The sequence below is a fragment of the Homarus americanus genome, unplaced genomic scaffold, assembly GCF_018991925.1.
Source record: "Homarus americanus isolate GMGI-L3 unplaced genomic scaffold, GMGI_Hamer_2.0 scaffold52806, whole genome shotgun sequence".
Classification (NCBI taxonomy): Eukaryota; Metazoa; Arthropoda; class Malacostraca; order Decapoda; family Nephropidae; genus Homarus; species Homarus americanus.
Genome location: NW_024720773.1, coordinates 8780177 through 8803544, shown reverse-complemented (window position 1 = coordinate 8803544; position 23368 = coordinate 8780177). Strand labels below are relative to the sequence as shown.

At 38.2% G+C, this 23368-nt stretch overlaps 2 protein-coding genes across 7 annotated transcripts in view; one reads left to right on the top strand and one right to left on the bottom strand.

Annotated features, from left to right (window-relative positions):
* Window positions 1-8055, bottom strand: part of LOC121861023 — a 30567-nt gene extending 22512 nt beyond the window's left edge. For 2 of the 6 annotated variants that reach the window (XM_042358486.1, XM_042358481.1), the window contains exons 1-2: window positions 7625-7639; window positions 4420-4478 (exon numbers count right to left, since the gene is read on the bottom strand). Coding sequence is in view for 2 of the 6 variants with exons in the window: in XM_042358485.1 (XP_042214419.1) it covers window positions 4420-4437 (18 nt within the window). In the remaining 4 variants the exon portion in view is untranslated. Of the gene's footprint in view, window positions 1-4419; window positions 4479-7624; window positions 7821-7918 lie in introns of those variants that run through there. The other 4 variants (XM_042358485.1, XM_042358484.1, XM_042358483.1 and 1 more) reach the window with 4 other exon arrangements.
* A 3150-nt stretch (window positions 8056-11205) lies between these two features.
* On the top strand, window positions 11206-23027 carry LOC121861022. Its single transcript, XM_042358479.1, has 5 exons — window positions 11206-11614; window positions 18161-18299; window positions 18741-18868; window positions 20822-21011; window positions 21147-23027. Exons 1-5 carry the CDS (start codon window positions 11221-11223, stop codon window positions 21247-21249), a joined length of 954 nt encoding a protein of 317 aa, XP_042214413.1. The 5' UTR covers window positions 11206-11220; the 3' UTR covers window positions 21250-23027.
* Window positions 23028-23368: the final 341 nt, after the last annotated feature.

Here is a 23368-nt window from a genome sequence, read left to right as displayed (position 1 = left end):
ATTGAAAAAAAAACCTCATCTCAAACAATATAAATTCCCCATTACAGAAATATTCTAAACAAAAATATAAATTGTAAAATATTTATTATTTATCTTCCTACTGCTATACCACTTAATATTGTACTTGTCATTCTAATTTTACAAACCAAAGGATATAATGATATAATTAATAATTGTAATTAGATTCACTATTAACATATGTGTAACACGATGATTAACAAATTACGAAAACAGGAACACAGCCAGTTTCCTTCTTACAAGTTAATTAAAGTTTTAGAGAGAATGCACCTCCCCTTTACGGTAAAAGTCGTAAAGAAACATACGACATAGCGAAAAATTAAAATAGTATTCCGAAAAACTTGTCAGTAGTATGATGATGACTTTGTAACACATGTTCTCCTTCATACTAGTTAAAGGCGTAGAGACCCAGACACAGCAACACGACATTATCAGCATGCGCGACCACCCAACAGGTGGACACAGCCAGAGTATCACCCTGACAGCCTGCACTCGATGGAAAAATCGCCAATTGGTCTTAAATGTGCACATACGCAGAAACCACTTTCATGTTCGCCAGACAACACCTAAATCCCTAACATACACTGCCGCTAATGGCGCTCAATTCACTTTTTCTTAAAGCACTGCAGTCTTTAGTTTTTGCGGTATGTTCATATTACTGTTGCCACTTTTGTTTTCCAACGTGTTTAACTACTCATTAGTACAGTATTCATTAAGTTCTACATATTTACTGCCTAAACGGCATTCACTCAACACTTAAAACTATATATATATATATATATATATATATATATATATATATATATATATATATATATATATATATATATATATATATATATGCGAATGCATAATTTTGACTAATGGGGTAAAACAAGAGGCTATGAGGAACACACAGACAAGCCTGCATCCTCCACTGACAAACAGTGACTGGTTAGCTGGTAGGAGGGAGGAAGGCAAGAGGTACCTGGGTGTTCCGCTCTTTCCACACAGTAACCGCTCGCAGTTGTCGCCAATCGCTCAACTCAACGTACTGTATGTATACAAATGCACGTTCAAAACTAAGCAAATAAAACAGACATGAAGCAGGAAACAAGCCACAAAATTCATCGCTGTCTCGAACATCAAAAAACGCGTTTCAACATTTTATTCATCACAACTTTTCCAATCTAGAATCGTGTAATCATACCACCCATCCCTATAACATGAAGCGCATCTTCCGTATCCAGTTGCACACTATCACACCTAATACCACCATATATGCATTTGTCTTAATCAATGTCATCTTAAATGTTACATTTAGCGTCAGACATGGTAGGAGTTTTCACATCATTGATTGTTTTTCCGAGTGCAACTGTTGTTTTGGCATTTAAAAAGGCAGACTTACACATTCCTACTGCTACAGGTTAAACCACGAACTTTAACATAGATTGTTCGTCCACCACCTTTCCTATAATATTCCATACATCAATATTTCAACGCCTATCACGATTTTAATTCCAACAGTGATTAATATCGACATCTGACCCGTCGCGGCGTAATTTACTTTGATGGATCTGCAAATATGGGCCTAGCTTGTGATATTCTTGTATTGTAGTGGATTCCTCCCCTACACACCTCCCTCACACCCCCAACCCCCCTCCCTCGTACCATAACAATACATACAATATATATTTTGAGTGGGGAAAATTGACCAATCTGGCATGTTTGTACAGAATTCCGGTTATAATTCTACGTTCAAAACTTTAGACTAAGAAACAAGTTTTCACCATGGTCAACCTTGTAAACATAACCTCTCAAGAAAAATACGTCAGTCACGCTATCACTTTCACCATAAATTACTGGTATTTACGACCAAGGCAACGAAGGCCGTATTCTGAATATAAATTATTCAGAAAAAATTCATGTTGAATTTTACAGAAATTACGGCCCAGTGAACGGTGATCTGAGTCTTGACAGCTGAAGCATCGAAACAAAAAAAGTACTGGGTGTCCAGAACCGTACAGCAGCGTCTGATTACCTGAATATCTAACCGGAGAGAGACTGGCTAGCTTTAGCCAAAGTACAAAACAACATTATCAGACACTCGGCACTATATGATATGTTCACTTAGCATCAGACATATTAAAAACAAGATAATACTTGGAAAAACATTTTCAACTTTAATTTTGTCCCCTAACTGGTGCTAAGAGAACGTATCTATTTATAGTGGTCAGTGTTATTTTAACGCTGATTTTGGACGTTATTTTTTAGATTTGGTTAAAACTAACTTACTAAGTCCACTCTTAAATCTTCAAATATAAGAACTATTCCTTACACGGAACAAGAGTAAGGAAGAGAGGTGACGCAACCATTTTCATTTTTACTCAATGGTAAACTGGGAAACAAAGTTCAGTAGGAACGGACTGCTAAGCTATGCCAAAACTTATCAAATTACTTCTAAAATAACATGGTTTGTTAAATTGTAATTATTCTCAGAAGGCGCATGAGGACGCGGCCAACATGTCACGGGACTCCAATAAAATTGAAATCGGCATAAAAATCACACAATTATTATGTTAAGCCAAAAAAATCAAGAGTCATGGCAGTCATTCTGACAAATTTTGTTATCAATATACCTAGCTCCTCATGACAAGCCATGTAGTCCATTTCACTTATTAGCAAAGAATAAAAACAAACAGGGAACAAGCGGCGCGCGTGCAGTCAACCCAGGAGGGGGGTGAGTCATCCCTGCGGTCTACCTTCCGTGTCTCCGAGAAGGACCCTCTGACTCAAGTTCTTCTCTTCATGATCCACCGATGACTTTGACAACTCCTCACAGTGCATACTTTACAAAGAATCCCAAAAGATTATATCAATTTGATTACTCCGGTAAGATAAAAAAAAATCTGGTGCTACTATAGTGTGCGGTCTAGAAAGACATCTTTAGTCTAACCTGACCTAATCTAAGTGAACTTAAATATCTTGTAGACCGTCCGTTATTGTAGCACCGAAATTCTATATGCCCAGTAATGCCAAACTCCTCATATCATCGTTAATGATTACTATCTACTCCAAATACGTGCCTGTCAGGAAGTTTAGGATAGTATTTTTGTAGCGTCAGAAACAAATATACAGAACGTAAAAGTACCAGGAAAGCAAAATTTAACAATTCTTTAACTGAAGATGTCAAGAAATAATCTCACTAATTGAATTACTGTATATTGAAGTACAAAAATACCGTCCAAATGGAACATCAAAATTACAGTCTTCACCTTCAGAAGATTGCATTCTAATTATCACGGTCTGGGGCCTCCCCCGGTGTTATAATTATGTTATAACCCTGTACAATCGATGAGGTGCACACTCACCCCCTCTCCACAACCTTCACTTCACATCTCAAATATTATTTCGTTTAATTTTCTACCAGCAAATTTGGAAACATAGAACGTATACACTTATAATAGTCTCGATATGTAATTCCGACGACGTTGCTTAACCGAGTCAGTTAGTTGCGTTCTTTCATCTCAAGGTAAGGATGTAATTCCACGTGAGAACCTTTAAGAATAATGGAGCTGAGGGTCGGTCCATGAACTACAAAGAATGTGTACACCACTAACCACAGTGACAACATTTGGCGTGCAACCTCCCTCACATCGGTACAGTACAAACTCACATACAGTCTCTCGCTCTCAATAATTTAGTAGGCTCCTTCCCCTACTCTTATTCCCTCATCCTTTCTCTTTTATTAACTTACTCTTGTCCTCTCTATTACTCACTTCCTTCCTCACTCACTCACTATCGCTACCTCTATTGTTCCCCCCACTACGTTACTCTTCTCACTATTACTGGCATACTCGCCCACCCCCTCCCCCACTGTACTCACTCATTCACGTGTTTAATTTTCCCCCAATCACCCTCACTTCCTCTCTCCAACTCATTTCATTCTCAATTTCAGTCCCTTATTCCCCCATTTATTGTCACTCACTCACTCCCCCAATTCACCCCCAGACTCGTTATTACTCACTTTCTCCCTTGCTCAGTCACACTTACTCCTTCACACAATTTCCTTCTCCCTATTACTCACCTGCACTTCTGGAAAGCCTTTAAACTTCTTGTCTCAGTTTGAGTTAACTTATACATGACTTTGACTTGTTCAAACCAACCATGAAGCTGACACTCAACACCTTTTTCATATTATAAATTAATAAATTAACCAAAGACATAGAAGGGATTTGAAGGAAATAAAAATTGTCAAGGTACTTTACAGAGTCCATTACTGAAACTTAGAATGATTTCATAGAACTTGTGGATTCTTGTTATTGGGAGTCTAACCTTACTGGGGAATAAAAAAAAAAAAATCCATTCAACTTAGGGAGAAGACAGATGCAATTAACCGGAAATTCTTAAATTTGTACTTACACCTGGGTCAAGTGACATGGTGATTGGCGACACTAACAGAGGATGAGCACCACAACCAACTGGAACAAACATTGATAATATTGAGTACAGAATGGGAATTAAACATGCATTTACTCTAAATTATACACAATAATTCATTAAAACAATTTCCCCTACAGATTACCATATTGAACCAAATACATTACAAAAATATATAAACACTTTCAAGATATGCAATTTGATTGATAATTTACAAGCTTGTATTTTGACCATCAAGCATTGAGGTTAGATAACATCATGTCCCATCAGTGATTTTTTAACCCCGTAGTGAAAAATGGACAGGTGTCCCCAACTTACGAACGCCCGCCGATACGAACGGGGTTAAACTTTAAATTTACAGTACTGTATTTTATTTATCTGATGACTTTTTTTTACTTTCATTTACTGTATGTTGTCATTCTATTTTTGTCTTAAAATAAGTGATTTTAGATATATGAGTATATAAGACTTAGGCTATGATATAGTGGGATTTTAAACATTGTTCTCTAAGTACGGCATGCACATAGCATGTGTTCAGACTTACGTACAAATTCGACTTTAGAACGTCGTCAGGAACGGAACCCGTTCATAAACCAGGGACCTCCTGTATAATATAAAGAAGGCTGATCTTCATACAGTACAGAGAAACAGCTACCAGCGACTGTTCCATACAAGGAACAATTCCAGTAACTGTTACCTAACCTATGGTACCTATCCTTTGTTAGGTAGTATAGTGTTCAGAAAATAAATTACTAAAATAATATTACGTACAATAACTGTAAATTCTATTCAATTCGGGGATTTTCTTGAGGTAAGAATGAAGTTGTCTTCTATAGAAAAATGTTCTCATGTCACTGGTTAACCTATGCAACCATTCCAGAGTACTGTAAATTACTGTACAGTGTTACCATGTTTCTGCCATAAAACAAGGTAACAGATACTGTACTCTAAAACATGGTCCAGCTTTAACCAGCAACTTAAAAAAGAAAATTCATAGAAGATAACTTCTTTCATACCTCGAGAATACAGGGTGTCAAAAAATGTGGAGGAACTGTACTACCTAGTTCTTGTTATAAATAAATACCGTACACAGAAACGAATTACTGTACACTAGTGTTACATTATATGATTTCTTGGAATAAGATAAACTAGCCAATGATACCTCTGTCCTACCTTACATAGGATAGGTAGGTTAGGTTGGTTCATCTCACTTAAATCCTATACAGTACAGTAATGTAGTATTAGCTGGTAAGTTGTTTATGTGTATGAAAAGTGATTTAAAGATTAAATCCCCAAAATTGTAATTTTGGGGATATTTTTAACGTAATCAAGAAATTATGATCGTCTCTACAAATTTTTTTCGATTTTGCTGATTCAACATGTGTATGGAATGGAAGCATTCCTGTCCATGAAACATATGTCTTTTGCTGCTCACATAAACAGTCAATATGACATTACTGAGAGGTAGCAAATATAATATGGCCGATGGTATTTGCACCCGACAGTGTAAATAATGAAACTGTTATTTGCACCTGAACTTCGCCATCAAGAATATTGGGTGCAAAAGTGAAATTGTTATCTGCATCCGAGGTGCGTCATGGCGAAATTTTGGTGCAAATTGCTTCACCTATCTACACCCGAAATTACCGTATCATATCCAATGAAAGAAAGATGAAAATGAAGTGTGCAGCTACTCAAATTAAAGTAAAAAAGACAAATGAATTTATTTGTGCCGACTTTCGGTATTTGCCATTAATGTTTACAAAGGAATTTTAAAAATTAATACCATCTCATACATTATTTACTTTATTATCGAATACTTTAATCTCTGGTACAGAATCTAACCTAACCTTACCTAACTCCGTAACTGGGGGCCTCCGCCCCCAGATCCTCCGCTATATTAAGCAGATAGAACTTACAGTAAGTTCTGTAAGTTCTACCTATTAGTTTGTTTGAGGGATTGATAGTCATCTGGACCCAAGTTTGTCAGTGCAAAATTCTTATAATATTCAAGAACAGTGTTGAAATATCGGGTTCAAATAATTGTTTAACTATTTGCGCCTGATTCTCATCATCAAGGGGATCAGTTTGTAAGTGCAAGAGTCAGGTGCAAATAACAAAATCATTATTTGCACTATCGGCTGCAAATACCCACTTTGATATAAGCTGTATTAGGAAAATTGAAATTCTTCCACCTGTTTTGGCATAAGCCAAGTCTAATTATACAGACAAATCTCATCACAATTTGTCTTGTGATGGCCGAGAACTGAATGATTCTCGAATAACTTACCGTAACCTAACCTCAAGCGAGAAACAAAGTGATAAGCAAAATTTCTAGGATATTGCATGCGGCACCATGATGAGATTTGTCCACGCAATTAACCATGGTGCTTGGAATATTGTTGAGGTAAGAAAGAAGTTATCTTCTATAGAAAAAATTTCTGAAATTACAGGTTAATACTGGACCATGTTCCAGGGTATTACTAGATATAATGTCCAGTAATTCTGTAGAAACCTGGAAATCACTAAACTGTTTGGTTAATTTAAAAGTTATCATCAAATTCACCCAATTTTATTTTTAAAAGTTTTCATTCTTGGAAATATTTCCCCTGAATGGTCTTGTTGACAACTTGTATGTCAAGATCATGAATTACCTGTGAGACAGACTAGCATGTAGTACAGAAGAGCTGTGGTAGGTTAGCACTTCAACCTTCTAATGTGAATAAACAGGATGCGTCCGTCTCCCATTCTGTAGTGTCAGGGATCGATCCTTAGTGGAAATAGGATTTTTTAAAGAAGACAGTGTTGGAAGAGCTGTATGGAAGGTGTTTCAAGAATCATCCTACCACTCAGACAGGCTCGGGAGAGACTGCAAGTGTATGGATGAAACACTCCTATGTCATTTGCCAAAAAACCCTTAGATTAAACTACTGAGTTAAAATCAATCACTTCTAAGGGACCGAATCATTCTGGAGATTAATGATCTCGTATTTGGACTTGACCTATTAACTGATCTGTCAGTCACTTTCATTCACGAACTTGGGTACTGTATTTGGTGACCTCCCGTGCTCATCTCACTTACCTTCAATCCACTACTAACGAAAAATTCACCTCACATCCGTGTTCTTATAATGTAATAATATCGTGTTTGTATTCCAAGACAACAATGCAAATTATCAATAATTACCTGGTGAAAAATAATTTTTGATGTTGCACTGCCAGTGTCCTAAGTCAATACATTGGAGCACACACTATCATGAGCGAACACTCACAAATGTCAAAACACACTGTGCACACATTATTATCATACACAAGTTGTCTAACAAATTCGCTTCATTTGAACCTGATGCGAAGAAAAATTATTCTTCGTTTAAATCTCAAATATAGTACCATATAAAATTATATAAAAATAATAAGAAACGTAAGGCCTGTCCATTAAATAATCAAGTGAAACAATTGGATTCTCTTTTGATAACATTACCTTTCGTGTGACGTGGTTTTAGTTTGTCTCTAATAGCCTAATAATATCAGGCGGTGACAATGATTATATCAAAGACAATTATTACAAAATATGTTCGCACGTACAGTACAGTATGCCTTGTTAGTGTTCGCTACCGAAAGTGTGCGGCGGATGTGTGAGCTGCTCCAACTTTATTTGTTTGTTTAGGTTTAATAAAGAAAACGTACGGATTTACAGGATAACTAAAGCAATTTCTATACAATTGCTTTGCCTTTATACTTTACTTTTTTATCCTCTTCGCCACTGATCGGCCAAATGCATATATAACGGGCTATATTTAATCATTTCATTATTGTCTTTAAACAGATCAAATCAGAACTAATATTACCAATAAACTCCTCGGCATATAAACCGTGTTACCTATTGATAACAAAATTGTTAATTCTTTTGATGAAACCCAATTGATAATATGGCCAAACTTTCGGAATGTGTGCATATTTTTTTAAGAGGAATAACCCACCAGGGCACAGGTCATCGACCCACAACGGGGCGGGGGGAGGGGGTCAAAAATAAGAATAAAAATAAATGAAAAGTAGAAGAAAAAAATATTATATTAATCTACACCACGAAGATGCCGGAAGACCAGCTTTTTGAAGTAAGACAGATTGCATGAGTATGGAAACACAGGAGAAGACAGAGCATTCCACAGTTTGGCTATTCTACTGTGACCACAGAAACGGTAGGCATCGCGGTAAGACAATTGAAATATTGGTTGAAATGTTAAATTTCAAAATAAATGATAACATATCGTACATATGTCACTAGTTAAGGTGGCATTGTTCTCCAGATTTAATTGTTATTTCGTAAGTGGCGATAAGAGACCAAATTTACATGATATAATGGTGATGACAGGATATGCGAAGAAGCAAGAAACTGATTGGCCTAGCCTATGGAACAATAAGAATGCTGATTACCTGGATAATCATAGAAAATAAAGTAAAATTCTTGTCATACACCCAAGACCAATCCATAAGCGTAAAATCTTGATGTGCAACAAGCGACGTGGTGCAGAGGGTGTGCTAAGACAATGTGCCTTTGCCATTACTGGGCCCACTCTTGTTCACAATCTACATAAACGATCTAAATACTGGGATCAGCAGTGACATAAGCAAGTTTGCGGATGACACCAAAATTGGGTGGCAGATTAATTCAGGGCAGGATGCAAATGCACTACAGGAGGATTTAAATAAACTGCAGGAGTGGTCAGAAAAATGGCAAATGAAATTCAACACCAGCAAGTGCAGTGTACTTAATATTGGAAGAACAAATACTGTCATTGTATACAGCCTTAACAACATCAACCTAGAGAAGTCGACTTGTGAAAGAGACTTAGGAGTACAGTACTTGTAAGCCCTGACCTACGGCCAAGAAAACAGTGCGTTAATGTTCGAAATAAGGCAAACAGAGTATTAGGTTTTATATCTAGAAGTGTAAGTAATAAGAGTGCAGAGGTCTTATTGAAACTATATCTTGCGCTAGTCAGGCCGCACCTCGATTATGCAGTTCAGTTCTGGTGCACTTATTATAGAATGGATATCAATTCACTGGAGTCGGTGCAGCGAAGAATGACGAAAATGATTCCGGGACTTAGAAATCTTCCATATCAAGATAGGTTAAAGAAACAACCTGCATTCCCTAGAAAGACGAAGAGTGCTGGGAGATATTTTAGAAGTATTTAAGTGGGTGAAAGGAATCAATAAAGGAGATATAGATAAAGTTCTTATAATATGTGAGCAGGATAGGAGTCGTAGCAACAGATTTAAGTTGGATAAGTTTAGGTTTAGGAGGGAGATAGGAAGGAACTGGTTCACAAATAGGGTGGTGGACGAGTGGAACAAGCTTAGCAACTTTGTAGTAAGTGCTGGAATGCTGGAAAGTTTTAAAAGGAGGCTAGATAGATTCATGGATGATAGAGAGTGGTAGTAACTCTCGACAGGAGCTGCCGTACACAGGCCAACCGGCCTATTGCAGACTCCTTATTTTCTTATGTTCTTATGTTCTTATACATAAATGACGTGTTAGATGATATTTACTCATTTATACAATTATTTGCCGATGACACTAAGCTATTTAGGGATATTATTAAATTAACAGACTGTGACATGTTTCATAGTTAATGAATTAATGTGGTATAAAATATATCACACTTTAACTCAGGGTACCATTTATCACAGTTTAAAGCAGAATAACTCAATATAACATGTATTAATTTAACATATAGTTATCACAGTTTAAAGCAGAATAACTCAATATAACATGTATTAATTTAACATATAGTTATCGCAGTTTAACAACAAAATTCAGCGTTATAGTGCGATGTAACCAATGCATGACATTATGGACTTTACCAATTTATCACAATACTTTATATGAAAGCGTAAGTCATTATCGTTCAGTGATATCGCGATAATTCTTTGCAACATCAGGGTCACTGAGCATAAGTAAAAGGTCAAGGACGCACGAAAAGATTATATTACTAAACTAAATCCCTAGTTGAGTCTGTGCAGCAAGTACAGGGGCTTGGCACAGTCATCAGAACTTGTATTTAAATCTAATTGATTAGGAAGAGAGATACAGAAATCCCACGAGCAATTTTTTATCATGCAGTGAAAAGCTATACAGATCAAGATAAAATTAAGATTTCACACGGTCAAATGTTGAATTATTAAATCAATTAATTGCAAGCGTCCGTCAGCCAATGCATATTTTCTTACGTCTGGCTAGGAGTATGGCGCGACCAAAGGAGAGCAAGCGTTATTGTTTCCTGTTATTGTGATTTGCCCAGATTTTCACACATTTTCCCGTTCATCTGTTAAGCGTATGTGGTTGATCTTAGAAAATAATTAGTCGATAACGCAAACTCATCGGTTTATTTTCCTCGTGTACACCACTGTTGCATTCCATGACAAAGTATATAAATTGCATTTTGTCTATCAAGAGTTACAGATTGTTCTTAAAGTAAAGTAAAATAATTGTAGAAAAAGTATTAATTAAACAATAAAATACCTGTAATCAGTTGAACTTGATAGATTCGATTGAAGAAAGTGTTCCATTGTTTTATTCCTCAGACATGCAGAATAAGAAGTTAATGCTATTCCAACAATAAATAGTTCGTATCTTCCCTTACACCCACATCACTACCATTACACTCATCACCCTCGTCCACATCAACATCTCATCCCTATTTCCACCACCACTCATAACATATCTCGCTTCTTATACCTTCCCAGCCAAACCCACCCCATGAGGCGAGCGTCACTAGCATGGCAGCACTACGGGTGAGTACTTGGTATTCTTCCTCCGTGGCCTGCACAGTGCACTCCCTTGGCATGACCGGCGCCGCACAGTGTCCGTGCTCACACACCCAGCTGCATCCCGACTGGGAAGTGAGCACCCACAGGAGGCCCCTCTCCATTTCCAGATTTAAGACAAGCCACAAGACACTTGGAGGGTATGTTATACCCAAAGAAAACAGCACGACACCCTGGGCCTGTGATGCTACACCTAAGAGCCATGGCGCTTCATCCTTACACAATTACACTACACCCGAGAATCGTGGTGTTACACCCAGGGACGACAGGACCACTCGCCAACCTCCACTGCTACTGTTCCTGTTGCTTTTACTGACAAGACCGCTGGTAATCGCCGCCGCCCAGGGTAAGTTAAATTTATCTTACTGTGTAGGTTACTGTAGGTCTGATTAACTTAGAGGACCACCAGACTGGTGCCTGCACTCCACCACCTCAGGTACCCAGATAGATTAGAGCGCTTGCAGTTGTCTAGTTTATACTACAGACGGGCAAGAGGTGATTTAATATAAATTTATTTGTATCTCAGGGGATATGACTCAGTTGAGTGTTCATATCTGGAATTAGTGGATGTCCGTCCCACTAGAGGTCGCAGCCTCCTGTTAAAAAGCTACACGATCAGAAAATTGTCAGGGGGATTTGTGACGGCACCGAGTGTGAACTCATTTAAGACCAGACTTGACCAACACTGACACAGGTTCAGATACATTCTGGAGTCAGTACGTGCCCTGCCAATACTTGCCAACAGTGCATAACACAGACGTGACCGACCGCCCAAGTTGCTAACATGCAGATCAGTGGCGAAAAGAATAAAGTAACTTAGACAAACCAAATTAAATTAAACCAAATATAACTTAACCCATAGTTCCCTCTGGCATTAGTTCTGTAAATGTTCGGCCGTATCATACGAATGACAAGTATACTGTATATATTTAAGTCAGAGTTCGAAGTGTAACAAGATACATGAGATGGAGTTACTTTGTTTTGAACTTTGTTGTTCAGTGTTAGTATCAGGAGGAAACCTGCAATGTTTGGTAGGGTCACAAAGGATGACACCTTTCCCATCAGCACCAGTACCGCGGGTTACCGCTCTGTCTACTGTATACTTGACCAAATAGCTCCGAGACCGCTACACCGGACGAAAAGTGATTATCACCCCTACAATAGCTTATTTTAGTGTGCAGTGGTGCGCACAAGACTCGACATGTAAAAATGAGAATATTGTATGCAAACTCCGTTAAGGGATTTTTTTTTACAATAGACAGAAATAGACTTTAATTTTTACAGTGATAGTAGTATAGTTGGGTCACCAAATTACAGTCGTTGTCACGTAATACTACCTTGTGAGGTGTCACGGATCGCTCAGAACTGAACATGGTGAATATGGCGCTCTTTCTTTCCTTCCGTCTTTCTCCCAAGAAGTGGTGAGTGAGGTAGCGGGGGTGACGTCAGCGGGAACATGTGGAGGCCCTGGATATCTCAGGTGTGAAGAATTAATCTCAGTCGAGTGAGCGTGTGAGGGTGGGATACATAAGGCGAGGCTTCTGTCGGTACAGGTGGTCATAGGTCTGTTTACTGCCTGGGGAAAGCTCATATGCCTGCCCCATACAGGAGAGAAAGCTTAAGAATGCTTAGACTGAAAATACGTTCTGTTGATTTGTGTCGTTGAGCAGTGGAATTAAGATGATATAATGTTACTCAATAAAACAGGGCAACAGTTTATGGTAGGTGTGCGTGATGGGCTATACATCTCACTGTCAACACACCGCGTGCCCAGCTACAACCGCTTCAGAGGTGAGTCACCTCTTGCCACGACATCACCAGCTTATAACAACACAACACTGACCTTCCCCTATCCATAACCAGTACAGCTTATGTCCGTGGCATGAATATCGCTTGCAATTGTGGGTTAAATTGATATAATAAAGTAAAAGTATATTTAAAAAAAGCTTACTTTTACCTGTACTAGCTATAATGTACCCCACTACTAACTATCCAACACGATGAGACTGAGCCAAGGCTACTTAACCTCACTCAATCTTTTTTTTATCAGTGAAAAGTACAAATGTAACCATTAATCACGCATGCATATTTATGGCACACACACACACACACACACACACACACACACACACACACACACACACACACACACACACACACACACACACACTAATCGTAAACATCAACCACATCAGCGATGGACGTAAATATATGCAGTCACCATATATTCACGATGCCCGTAGTTTTATTATAAATTGAATGAGTCTGTTAAACAATCTGGGTCGAGGCCAAAATATATTTTAAAACCACAAGATGCGTGACAGCTGAATGTTTGGACACCTGAAGATCCCTCTTACCAGGTTGTGACAGCCACACTCGTATACTGGACAATATACGGTATGAGGAGTAATACAAGACGGTCTTGCGAGTGTTTTACTTTATTTCAAGACACGATGGGTCATCTTTGGCCATGTTTGTTTGATCTTGTCAGTCAGTATGACTACTTGAATCATTCAAACGTTGTTCAGCGACAAGGAAATCCCTGCAGAACATTTCACGGATAGATTCTTATTAATATATAAACTTCTTTTTTTTTGCTATAGAACTTTAATAATTCTCAATGAACACAACCTGCTGGCCTTTTACTCGCCTTCTTAACACGTGTAATGCTCAATCTAGTCTTTCTTCCAATACCTATGATTCAATAATTTCCTCTTCGCCACTGATCGGCTAGTTATCCTCTCGGGAGGTCGGTCACGTCTCTGTTAGGTACTGTTGGCAAGTACTGAGCATGTATACTATGGGTCCAGAATGTATCTGTAACTGTGCCAGTGTTGGTCAAGTCTGGTCTTGAAAGAGCTCACACTCGGTGCCTTCACAACAATCTCTGGCATCGTGTTCTAAGAGTTTACAATTCTCACTCCACATAAATATGTCTTAAAATTTTTCTGAACTTGTGGCTTCTTCACCCTTGAGCTGTGACTTAATTTTGTGGGACGGGCGTCCGCCAGCTCCAGGTATGCACACGCGACCGAGTGCCCTCCGAGATGCTTATAAACTTTAATTAGGTCACCGCTTGCAGGCACCAGTCTGGTGGCCCTCCTTTGAACATTTTCGATCAACTGACAGTCTCTAGCATCTCTATGTTGAAATAATAAAGGGCTGTATATGACATTTTCCACTTGTTTCTGTGCAACATAAATTTCAAGATCCTCAGGTCACCGGACTACTAGATCATACCAAGATACCCTTCAGCAGATGTTCAAATGGAAGTACGACGCTCATGTTTGGTATTATGTCCTATATTTGTGGACGTAAAATATGCAATGTTTTAAGACCACAAAATTGTAATTTTAATTTATAGCTACACCTCACAACACAGAGATTGAGACAGCACATATGTAAAAAGACAAAGGTAATGAATCTTACGACAAATAACGAAGATCTCGAGTATATGAGAATAAAAACATGACTTTAAAAAAGTACCCTATGAATACCGAGACCCCGTACGTATCTGGCTGAGGACCGATCACTCTTGGGGGGGTATTCCTGTTGTTGACTTCCGTGGCGCGCCGTGACTCATTCACCATTACCATATGATGGACGAACTCCAGCATGCAAGATGTTGGTCTGCTCACGCCACGCCACCACCCACCCATCTCCTTTCCTCTTTTTTCAAAGGAGGAAGAGGTGGGAAAACAAGGTAGAACAGAAGAAGGGAAATGAAAGATGTAGAAGATAGTTGTACCCACCACCAACCGAACCCACCACTTCCTCCACCATTCAGGTTACCCGAGACAAACGAAGGATATGAAATGCAGTTCTCTGGTTCTTAAATGATGAAAAATAGCAAATAACTGGCTCTCGGGTGATGCGGATTGCAGGTAACCGCCAAACCGGATCTTAGGCGATGAAAATTGCGGCTTACCGGATCTTGGGCTTTGAAAAAAAAATAGTTAACTGGATCGTAGGTGATGATATTTGCAGTTTACCAGATCTTGGGTGATAAAGAACGCAGTTACCTGTTCTCACAATTTGACAAGGATTTGGGGAAGCATAGTTACTGCTAATGTGGAGAAGATTGTTCATTTTGTCATCTGACGGGTTAAGTGAATGTCTCCAGTGTATTCTTTACATAATCTTGGTCATTATATTTGTGATTTAGTTAAAATTAATCTACTAGATGTAACCTGACTGGCTAAAGTTGATCATGATTTTAGTTGACCAAGAGTTAGGTGATCAACTGAGTGGGCACTCGGTATCCTTTCACTGTTGAAATGACGATGCTGTAAAATCCTAACGCCCCACAAGGGGTCACAGCTCAAGGCTGAAGAAGCCGCAGGTCCAGAAAACTGCGAGGGCAAACTTTTTCGGAGTGAGAGTTGTGAATTCTTGGAACAATCTGCCAGAAAGTGTTGTGATGGCACCGAGTGTGAGCTCTTTCAAGACCAGACTTGACCAACACTGGAGCAGGCTCAAGTACATTCAGGAGCTAGTACTTGCCCAGGTACTTGCCAACAGTGCGTAACAGAGACGTGACCGATCACCCAAGCGGCTAACGAGCCCATCAGAGGTGAAGTAGATAAAAAAGAAAAAGAACAAAAATATGATGGTTGTCTTTTGAAGATTGAAAGGGTTGTTAAGGAAGCAATAAATCAGAGCCGAGTTTTATTTAACGTTTCGGCAGGACCTTCAAAGTGACTGGTCATTATTCAGTGATGCAGTTTTATTCTTCATCAACTAAAGTGATCTGCACTGTAATGCAATATAAGTAAGCACCAGGTTTTAGAAAAGTACTGTACGTGTATGGGAATGGTAGTCGACGACAACGATTTGGGCAGGACACGATGGAGGACCACTTGTAGCCACCATTGTTCAGTATTGTCAACACCTGTCACTCCAAACAACTTCGGCCTTAGTGAGATATACATAAAAAAAAAAACTAGATGGAGCAAGTGGCCACATTCCTGGGTGAGGATCATATCGTAGGCGGATACCGACGCTGCCGCAGCAGCGAAGATACTGCCACACTTTACTCCAAACGTATCCTGAAATTTTATATGGAGTACATTTAAATAATTTTTATTGTTATTATTGTTGCTTATCATTATCAAATTACACTATTTTTTATTTTTACTTACCGTCATCGATAGAGACAATTACATGGTAATTAGTCAAGTCTAAATTTGTTAGTTACGTATAATGATGTTCGGGAGAGTGGTGTTCCATTATTTTAATTGATTTGGCAAGATAGAAACCTTTCAATTATTTCGTAACTGATAAATGATACTTCGGCACAGTATCCTGTGATGATTTTTTTTAAAGTGCTTTGTCTCTGCCGAGTTGAATGTTATTATTATTGAGGATGGTGGAGCGTTGTGGCCGCCCCATTGTTATCAAGATAACATATTTCTCGAATGGGTGTTGCTAGAATACCAACAAGTAGACGCCCACGAGTAGGAGCATTAGTGGATACGAAGACATGTTATGGAAGAGGAGGATTTCAAGCCTGAATGTGCGTGTGCCAATTGCTGTCTGGTACACACTGCAAAATTTTCGACTCAGATATCCGGTTATCTAGCTTTTAAGTCACATGTACCCGGTTTTATAGATTTTAGGTCACTCAGATATCTGAGATATCCGGTTATCTAGTTTTTAGAGTATACAAATATCCAGTTACCTAGACTCTAAATCACTCAGATACCAGGCTGTATAACTTATACATCACACAGATACCCAGTTTCCTTGTTTTTATTACACCATGTGGATACCGGACTAACTCAACCCTGGCGCACTCTGGTATGCAATTAACCTGCAGACCGCCGCCAGGTGTTTGTGGAGACCCTCCGCCGTGCTGGCCCAGCAACACTGTCTTAAGTCTTAACCTGCCCAGCCACACTGGAGGTACTTACAAAAACTGGACTTATTACGAGAATTACAGTGATGGTCATACTGCGACGTCAAACAGTGCATACTTATAACACATGAAATTTTTTAATTCATTTGAATCTATATATTATAACCTCATCAAGTTATAAATAAAACTTGCAGATAAGACAGTGCAATGATTATCAAGTACAAAACTGAATTGTATACAAACAAGACAAAGAAAATACTGTTTATCTGTCACATGTATATTAATATCAAGACTAAACAAGGTGGCGAGGTTTGTTTAGGTTAAGTAAGCTGTTATAAACGTAATTTTTTCTGATGTTTCCTATTCTCAATTTTGGCATTAATATTTTTTATACTTGTCGACTCAATTTCAATTTATTGTCAATATAGCAATAAGTACAATACCGTGTGTACATTGTTGTAGTTGATAAGCTGACATGGCGAGGGTGATCAAATTCAACCAAGTGTGCTGATGAGGTGCTCCACTGCCCTCCCTCCCTGCTCTTGTAAACAGACGGGCAGGTGTACACTCAACACTGGGACACCCTTACTCTAAACCCAACCATTTTACTCTAGAAGTGATCCGTTACTCTTCTCTTGGTCCTTTTGTTATATAGACCCGACCATTTTATTCTCGTTCTGGTAGCCCTTACTCTAATCCTAGACCAAGTCCGGTTGCTCTGAATGCAGTCCCTTTAAACAAGTCACAGCCAAATTATTGTGACAACCTTCCTTAATTTTAATCGAAGTCCGCCCACCTTACCCTTTATCTGACCATCTTGATCTAGGCCCGGACACCTTTTTTTTCACTTTGGTCATCTTATTCCTGGCTTGGCTACCTGCATAAAACCGTTTCCTAACATCCACACGCTTCCCTCCCTCCCTTTAATTGGTATGGTTACTTTACGGTATTAGCATAATTTACGTTTTGATGATAGTTTCTATATGCGCATGTAACTTATTTGTAAGATATATATTGAGTTAATTAACGCCACAGAGCGGTTGATCACGTGTGAGTGTTCCAAGGCTGAGTGTAAGGAAGATGGCTACACCTGCACCGCCACTGGCTGTTATTTGCAACTCCTTGACCGACGTGATGGCTCCCAACCTATAACCAGTGGCTGTTTGACCGAAAAGTAAGTCACCATACGCGTTTTGTAAAGCCCCTTGTCATACTCCACCGTTCTCTGCTTTAAGATAGATGATTCTCCACGCAACTTCTCTAGTGGCACTATTTATACACCCCCATCCTCCGTTGCTGTATGGACTGATTTTTGTTTTAATTTATCAATTTACAACATACTTCTATTGTTACCTTTCTTGGACTCTTTCTACTCAAAATCTTGTTCCTTCTTTAATGTTGGTAGTTTGGTACCGTACATCCATACATCACCTCGACGGTACCTTAACAGTCTTAGTGGCACCTGTTATATACTGTACTGCAAATTTATCTCCTGAAATTATTATATAACATTTAGTATCAACTGGTAGTTTTATTTGATGAGTTCTCAGTATTTTTATTGATGCTTAGGTTTCACAAGTGTGTCTGGTATGTTAGCTTATCTGCCTTACTTCAGAGGAGCCTCCTTGCTGTGTATGAACCAGCCACCAGCAGTTCGCTTTGTGCCTTGGCCTTATCTTGTGTGCTGTAACACCAACTTCTGCAACAGGGATGTCGCCCTTACAAATGATTTGGTCACACGAAGTAAGATATTTTTCATGTGTACTGCAATTTTATTTATATTTTTTCAGAGGTACACTTCATCTTATACTGATACATTTCTATAATTTTCAAGCCATCTCCAATAATCTTAGAACAGGGTGGTACATAAAGAAACTTCATTATAATATTAATCAATGAAATCTTTACACCACGAAGTTTTCAGTCTTAACAGTTCGTTATTTTGGGAGCTTGTACTGTAATTCTTCCTTCCCTTTCAACAAATCCTGCCATGCGCCCACGTATGTCCAGACTGTTATCTTGCTCCATTATACAGGTATCACTCAACCCTACATATATTTCCTCCTTAGTGAGTATTGTGTACTTTTCTAACTGGAGCATGGAAAAATCCTTCAGGGTTTTAATGTTTGTGTAGAATTGATTGTCTTAATAACAATGAGGCTTGATAGGCCTGGAATAAACTTGCTAATATCCAGTTTGTTATACCAAATTAACTACTTATGTATCATAGGACTGTCATAAATAAAGCCACAGGTCCATAATACTTGCAGAAGTGGGGAGTCGGGTAATCTTTGATTACCTCAGGTAGTTGCAACCACGTCTTGTTAAGTAAGAGGGTGCTTGGTTGATCTATGCCCAGTTGGTGATACGAAGGACATCCAATTGTAAAATTTGTTTCAAATTTTCCTGGTGGCAACCAGGACCCAATGCCATCAGGTAATCTCAGCTCACCTTCGCAAGTGTGGGAAATGGCCTCAAACAATTGTGATGATTTTATTTTTCTCATTAAACTAGATCTTGAATTCAGTTTTGCAATCTATTTGAGATTCAGAATTAAAGGTCTTTACTGACTTAACTAAGTTTTTACAGGCAAGTCTCAGGGACAAAGTGTGTGCAGCCCGGGAGCGTGACAGGTTGCTTCACATTCAGGGCAACCTTATTAGGTCTCCTGTTCATGATATGTGTTGTCAGTTGAACTATTTTTATCTTAAGTATTGTCAAGCTTGTAGTAGGATTTTGCATAACATTCTGCTACCTTAATTTTGAGGAAAACGGACCTATTCCCTAGTGATTATGTACTGACGTCATCCTAAAAGTTTTACTTAATCACAAAGCAGCAGGTAAAGAGAATAATTTATTTTTACTAGAAATACTGGAGTCTTGTGGAGACTGACTGACCAATAGCCCCAAGGTAGTTTGTGCAGTCTGGATATTATGAGGCTAGTGGTGAGGTAACCTCCTTCTCACTCTCTTGTGGTGGCTTTAGTCTTTAGTGAGGGCTGGAAATAAGAATTCTGATATGATCAATACAACTCATGTTGTCTTGGTAAAGTTGTCAAAATTCTTCATACATGATGTCATATTGTTTCACACACAAAGTCTCGATACTTTTTTTAATTGTGTACTGTATCTTGTGTAATTTCTTTACAGCATGGAAAACAAAAACCAAACTCAGAACTTATCTAGAACATCGTTGAATTGGTGACACGGTTAGTCTGTGACCATTGCCATATAACTCTACCAGTTATCTATCCCATACACCCTCTTCATTCTGGGGAATACTGTGTTCTTTTTTTCTTCTCAAATTAGTTCCATCCTCATTGTTTGCTTTGGTGTTTTTATTACCCTGTACCTCCATTCTTCCTATCTTTACCTCTCGGTGTATGATTTTTTTCCAGTTTTCTATCCCTTGAGTTTCTATCTTCACCAAGCATCAAAACATTTGCTGAAGAATTCTGTATCTTGATTTAGTGAGGATGTGAACTGTACCATATAATCACAGGTCACCTATTTCCTAACACATTTTAATTTACCAGGAAACTGAACTTAAGGTATTCCTTTATAAATTTTTAACACTTAAGAGTACAGTACATCATAATGAAATATGTTTTGTTTTACAGCTCAGGTGATAACATCACTATGGCATAAGTAATTTAATTGGTAAACGGTGATTTCATTGCCAGTTTATTATATCAGGTGATGAAGTGGACTCCTTAAGGCGGCTGGGCGTTTCATCCATCGAGGAATTCCGGGAGAAGTATGACAAAGACACTCTTGAGAGTGACTCGGATGACTTGAACACAGTCTACTTGGCAGTAATAGGTGCTGCTGTTGTCCTTATGATTGCAATTAGTGCTGCAGGATTCTGTGTTTTAGCCAAGTACAGGTATTGCTTATTTGATCTCTCAGTTGTTCTTTCCACTCATGAATAAATTAACATAATGTAAATTGAATAACATAATCACTTACAAAACTCGGTAAGTTTTCCTTTATCATAACTCAAAGTATTCTTTCTTCACAGGTCAAAACATAGCCGACCACCTCATGTTTCTTTAGACAATGGAATGGAGAAACTGAAGTCCTCACCTGTAGAGCCCAGTGCCCCACCACTACTACATGCATAACATCCATCTACAGTATCACATTCTTATTTCCTTCAGGTTAATTGAGATTCATGTATTTTTAATTTAAAGTACTGTGATATCTGCACTACTTTATTTGTACCAATGTGCAGTACAAATTTAGTCATGAAAGGCAATCAGTGCCATTTGTCTTAGTTTAACCCTTAAACTGTGGTTATAGGAAAATGTGATTATCTGTATTTGTAAATTTTTTTGTTTGAAATTCTTAAAAATAATTAATATTCTTATGAAATTACAGACAAGCATTCAGAATAAAAATACCTGTATGAAAATATTATTTCCCATACAACTCAACTGATGGATGTGTTTCTTCATGTGCAATTTCATTATAATAAAATTCAATCCCATAATGGTCAGGGAACCACTTCCCTCCCTCTTATCACCCCCTGAACAGAAAGACGTAAAAGTTCCGCTCTCCATGCCTGATAAAGGCCTCCAGAGGATGGGGCACACACATCCACCCTCTTAGACCTAAACCAAAATCATAGGAACACCCTACACATTCAAATGCCTTGGCTGGAAATGAATGTGTCTGTTGACATTGGCCACAGTTTAAGGGTTAAACTAATGACTTAATGCCAGTGCTTGCAACTAGAGCAAACTTTAACACCTACATACTACTAAGAATGCTACTCTACTGCATATCACTCATATTTTGGAAGATTCATACATGCTGAATTGCTCCTGTATAGTAGACAAGATGCCAACATAGTTTTAAGACTTACATTTATTTCAATCCTACAACCTTTGTGCTTGCTTTGAGGACTAAATCCTTAAATTTGTCTCGTCTTGCTACAACTCAACTGAGGATACCGAAACTAAGACCCCGAAAACCCAATCACTTTTCTTTTTAAGGAAAGCAGAAACTTTGTACATACTGTATATTGATTTTAAATTTGTATCATCTCCAAATAAAAATGACATTAAATTTATTTTACAGTTAACAAAAGTTTATCCTCAATGTGCCCTTTTTCCCCTAACAATTGAAGGGCACCAATATCTTCACTCCATTCCCAGTACAGTATTTGCAAGTGATACAAATGTTGAGCCTTATAAGAAATGAAATCCATTTACCTTCAACTTTCATGGAATGTAATGAAAGATAGGAATTTCACATTACAGTACCCCTGTACTGTTGTAGTGTAAATATTTTGCACACCCGAGAGTAAAAATTGAACAGAATTCTGATGTTCTTAACAACACCCATGGGCTAAACTGAAGAAAGTATATCTCATCTAAAAAGAAAATTCCAGACTATACACACCTGTAAACTGTGTTGGATTCTGTTCAAATTTGTCAGCAATTTTCCAGATGTATTTATGTTTATCACGTGCACTTACAATTGTCGAAGCAAGTAGCAGCCATAACTGACAATGCCATCTTCATTAGCCTATGTTCTAATCAAACAAAACAATTCTTGACTCTTTATACCAATACATTTGGCTTTCGTAAAAAATTAACTATTTTCCAGCTTGGAATACCAAATGTATAATAGTGAAAGACGTCTAAGGCAAGTTATGGAAGGATAGAATGAGTGAAGTCAAACAGGTAACATATGGCTGCTGCAGAATGTAACTTTTAAGCCTGTTGATGGAGGAGGCAATTTTAATTATTTCTTGTGAACTAGAATCCTTCATGGACAAAAAATATAAATATGGAGAGATGAATAGCCATGTAAGTGGAAGCTACTCAAGACATTAGACTAGTGCAGCTGCAGGTGTGTAGGCTCTCGGCTAAGCCAAACCATTTATATAAAAAATCTAACTACAGTAAATATATATTATGTCAAAATTTTTAGACTATCCTGTATCTGGCCAGATAGTAAAATTCAATAACCAGTGCATTCCTACTGTGTATGCCATTGAAGTCTTCAAGATGATACAGAAACCACCATGTTCTGAAACTATAATCAACCACACATCTCTAGTACTTTTTCTTTCAAATCTATTTCAACTTGATGAGTTCCAAATATCAAAAGCACGTACTCATTTCTTCCTTCCATCACTGTTATTGAATTATTCTGGTGTGGTGCTCCCCCTTCTACATCAAGGCCCCCAATTATACATCTGGTTTACCACACTCGATTCACACAAGCCAGTAT

Coding starts and splice junctions, on each gene's coding strand:
- LOC121861022 (XM_042358479.1), top strand. CDS start 11,221: ATGGCAGCACTACGGGTGAGTACTTGGTATTCTTCCTCCGTGGCCTGC. Junction 11,615..18,160: donor GGTAATCGCCGCCGCCCAGG/GTAAGTTAAATT, acceptor TTAACGCCACAG/AGCGGTTGATCACGTGTGAG. Junction 21,012..21,146: donor TGTGTTTTAGCCAAGTACAG/GTATTGCTTATT, acceptor CTTTCTTCACAG/GTCAAAACATAGCCGACCAC.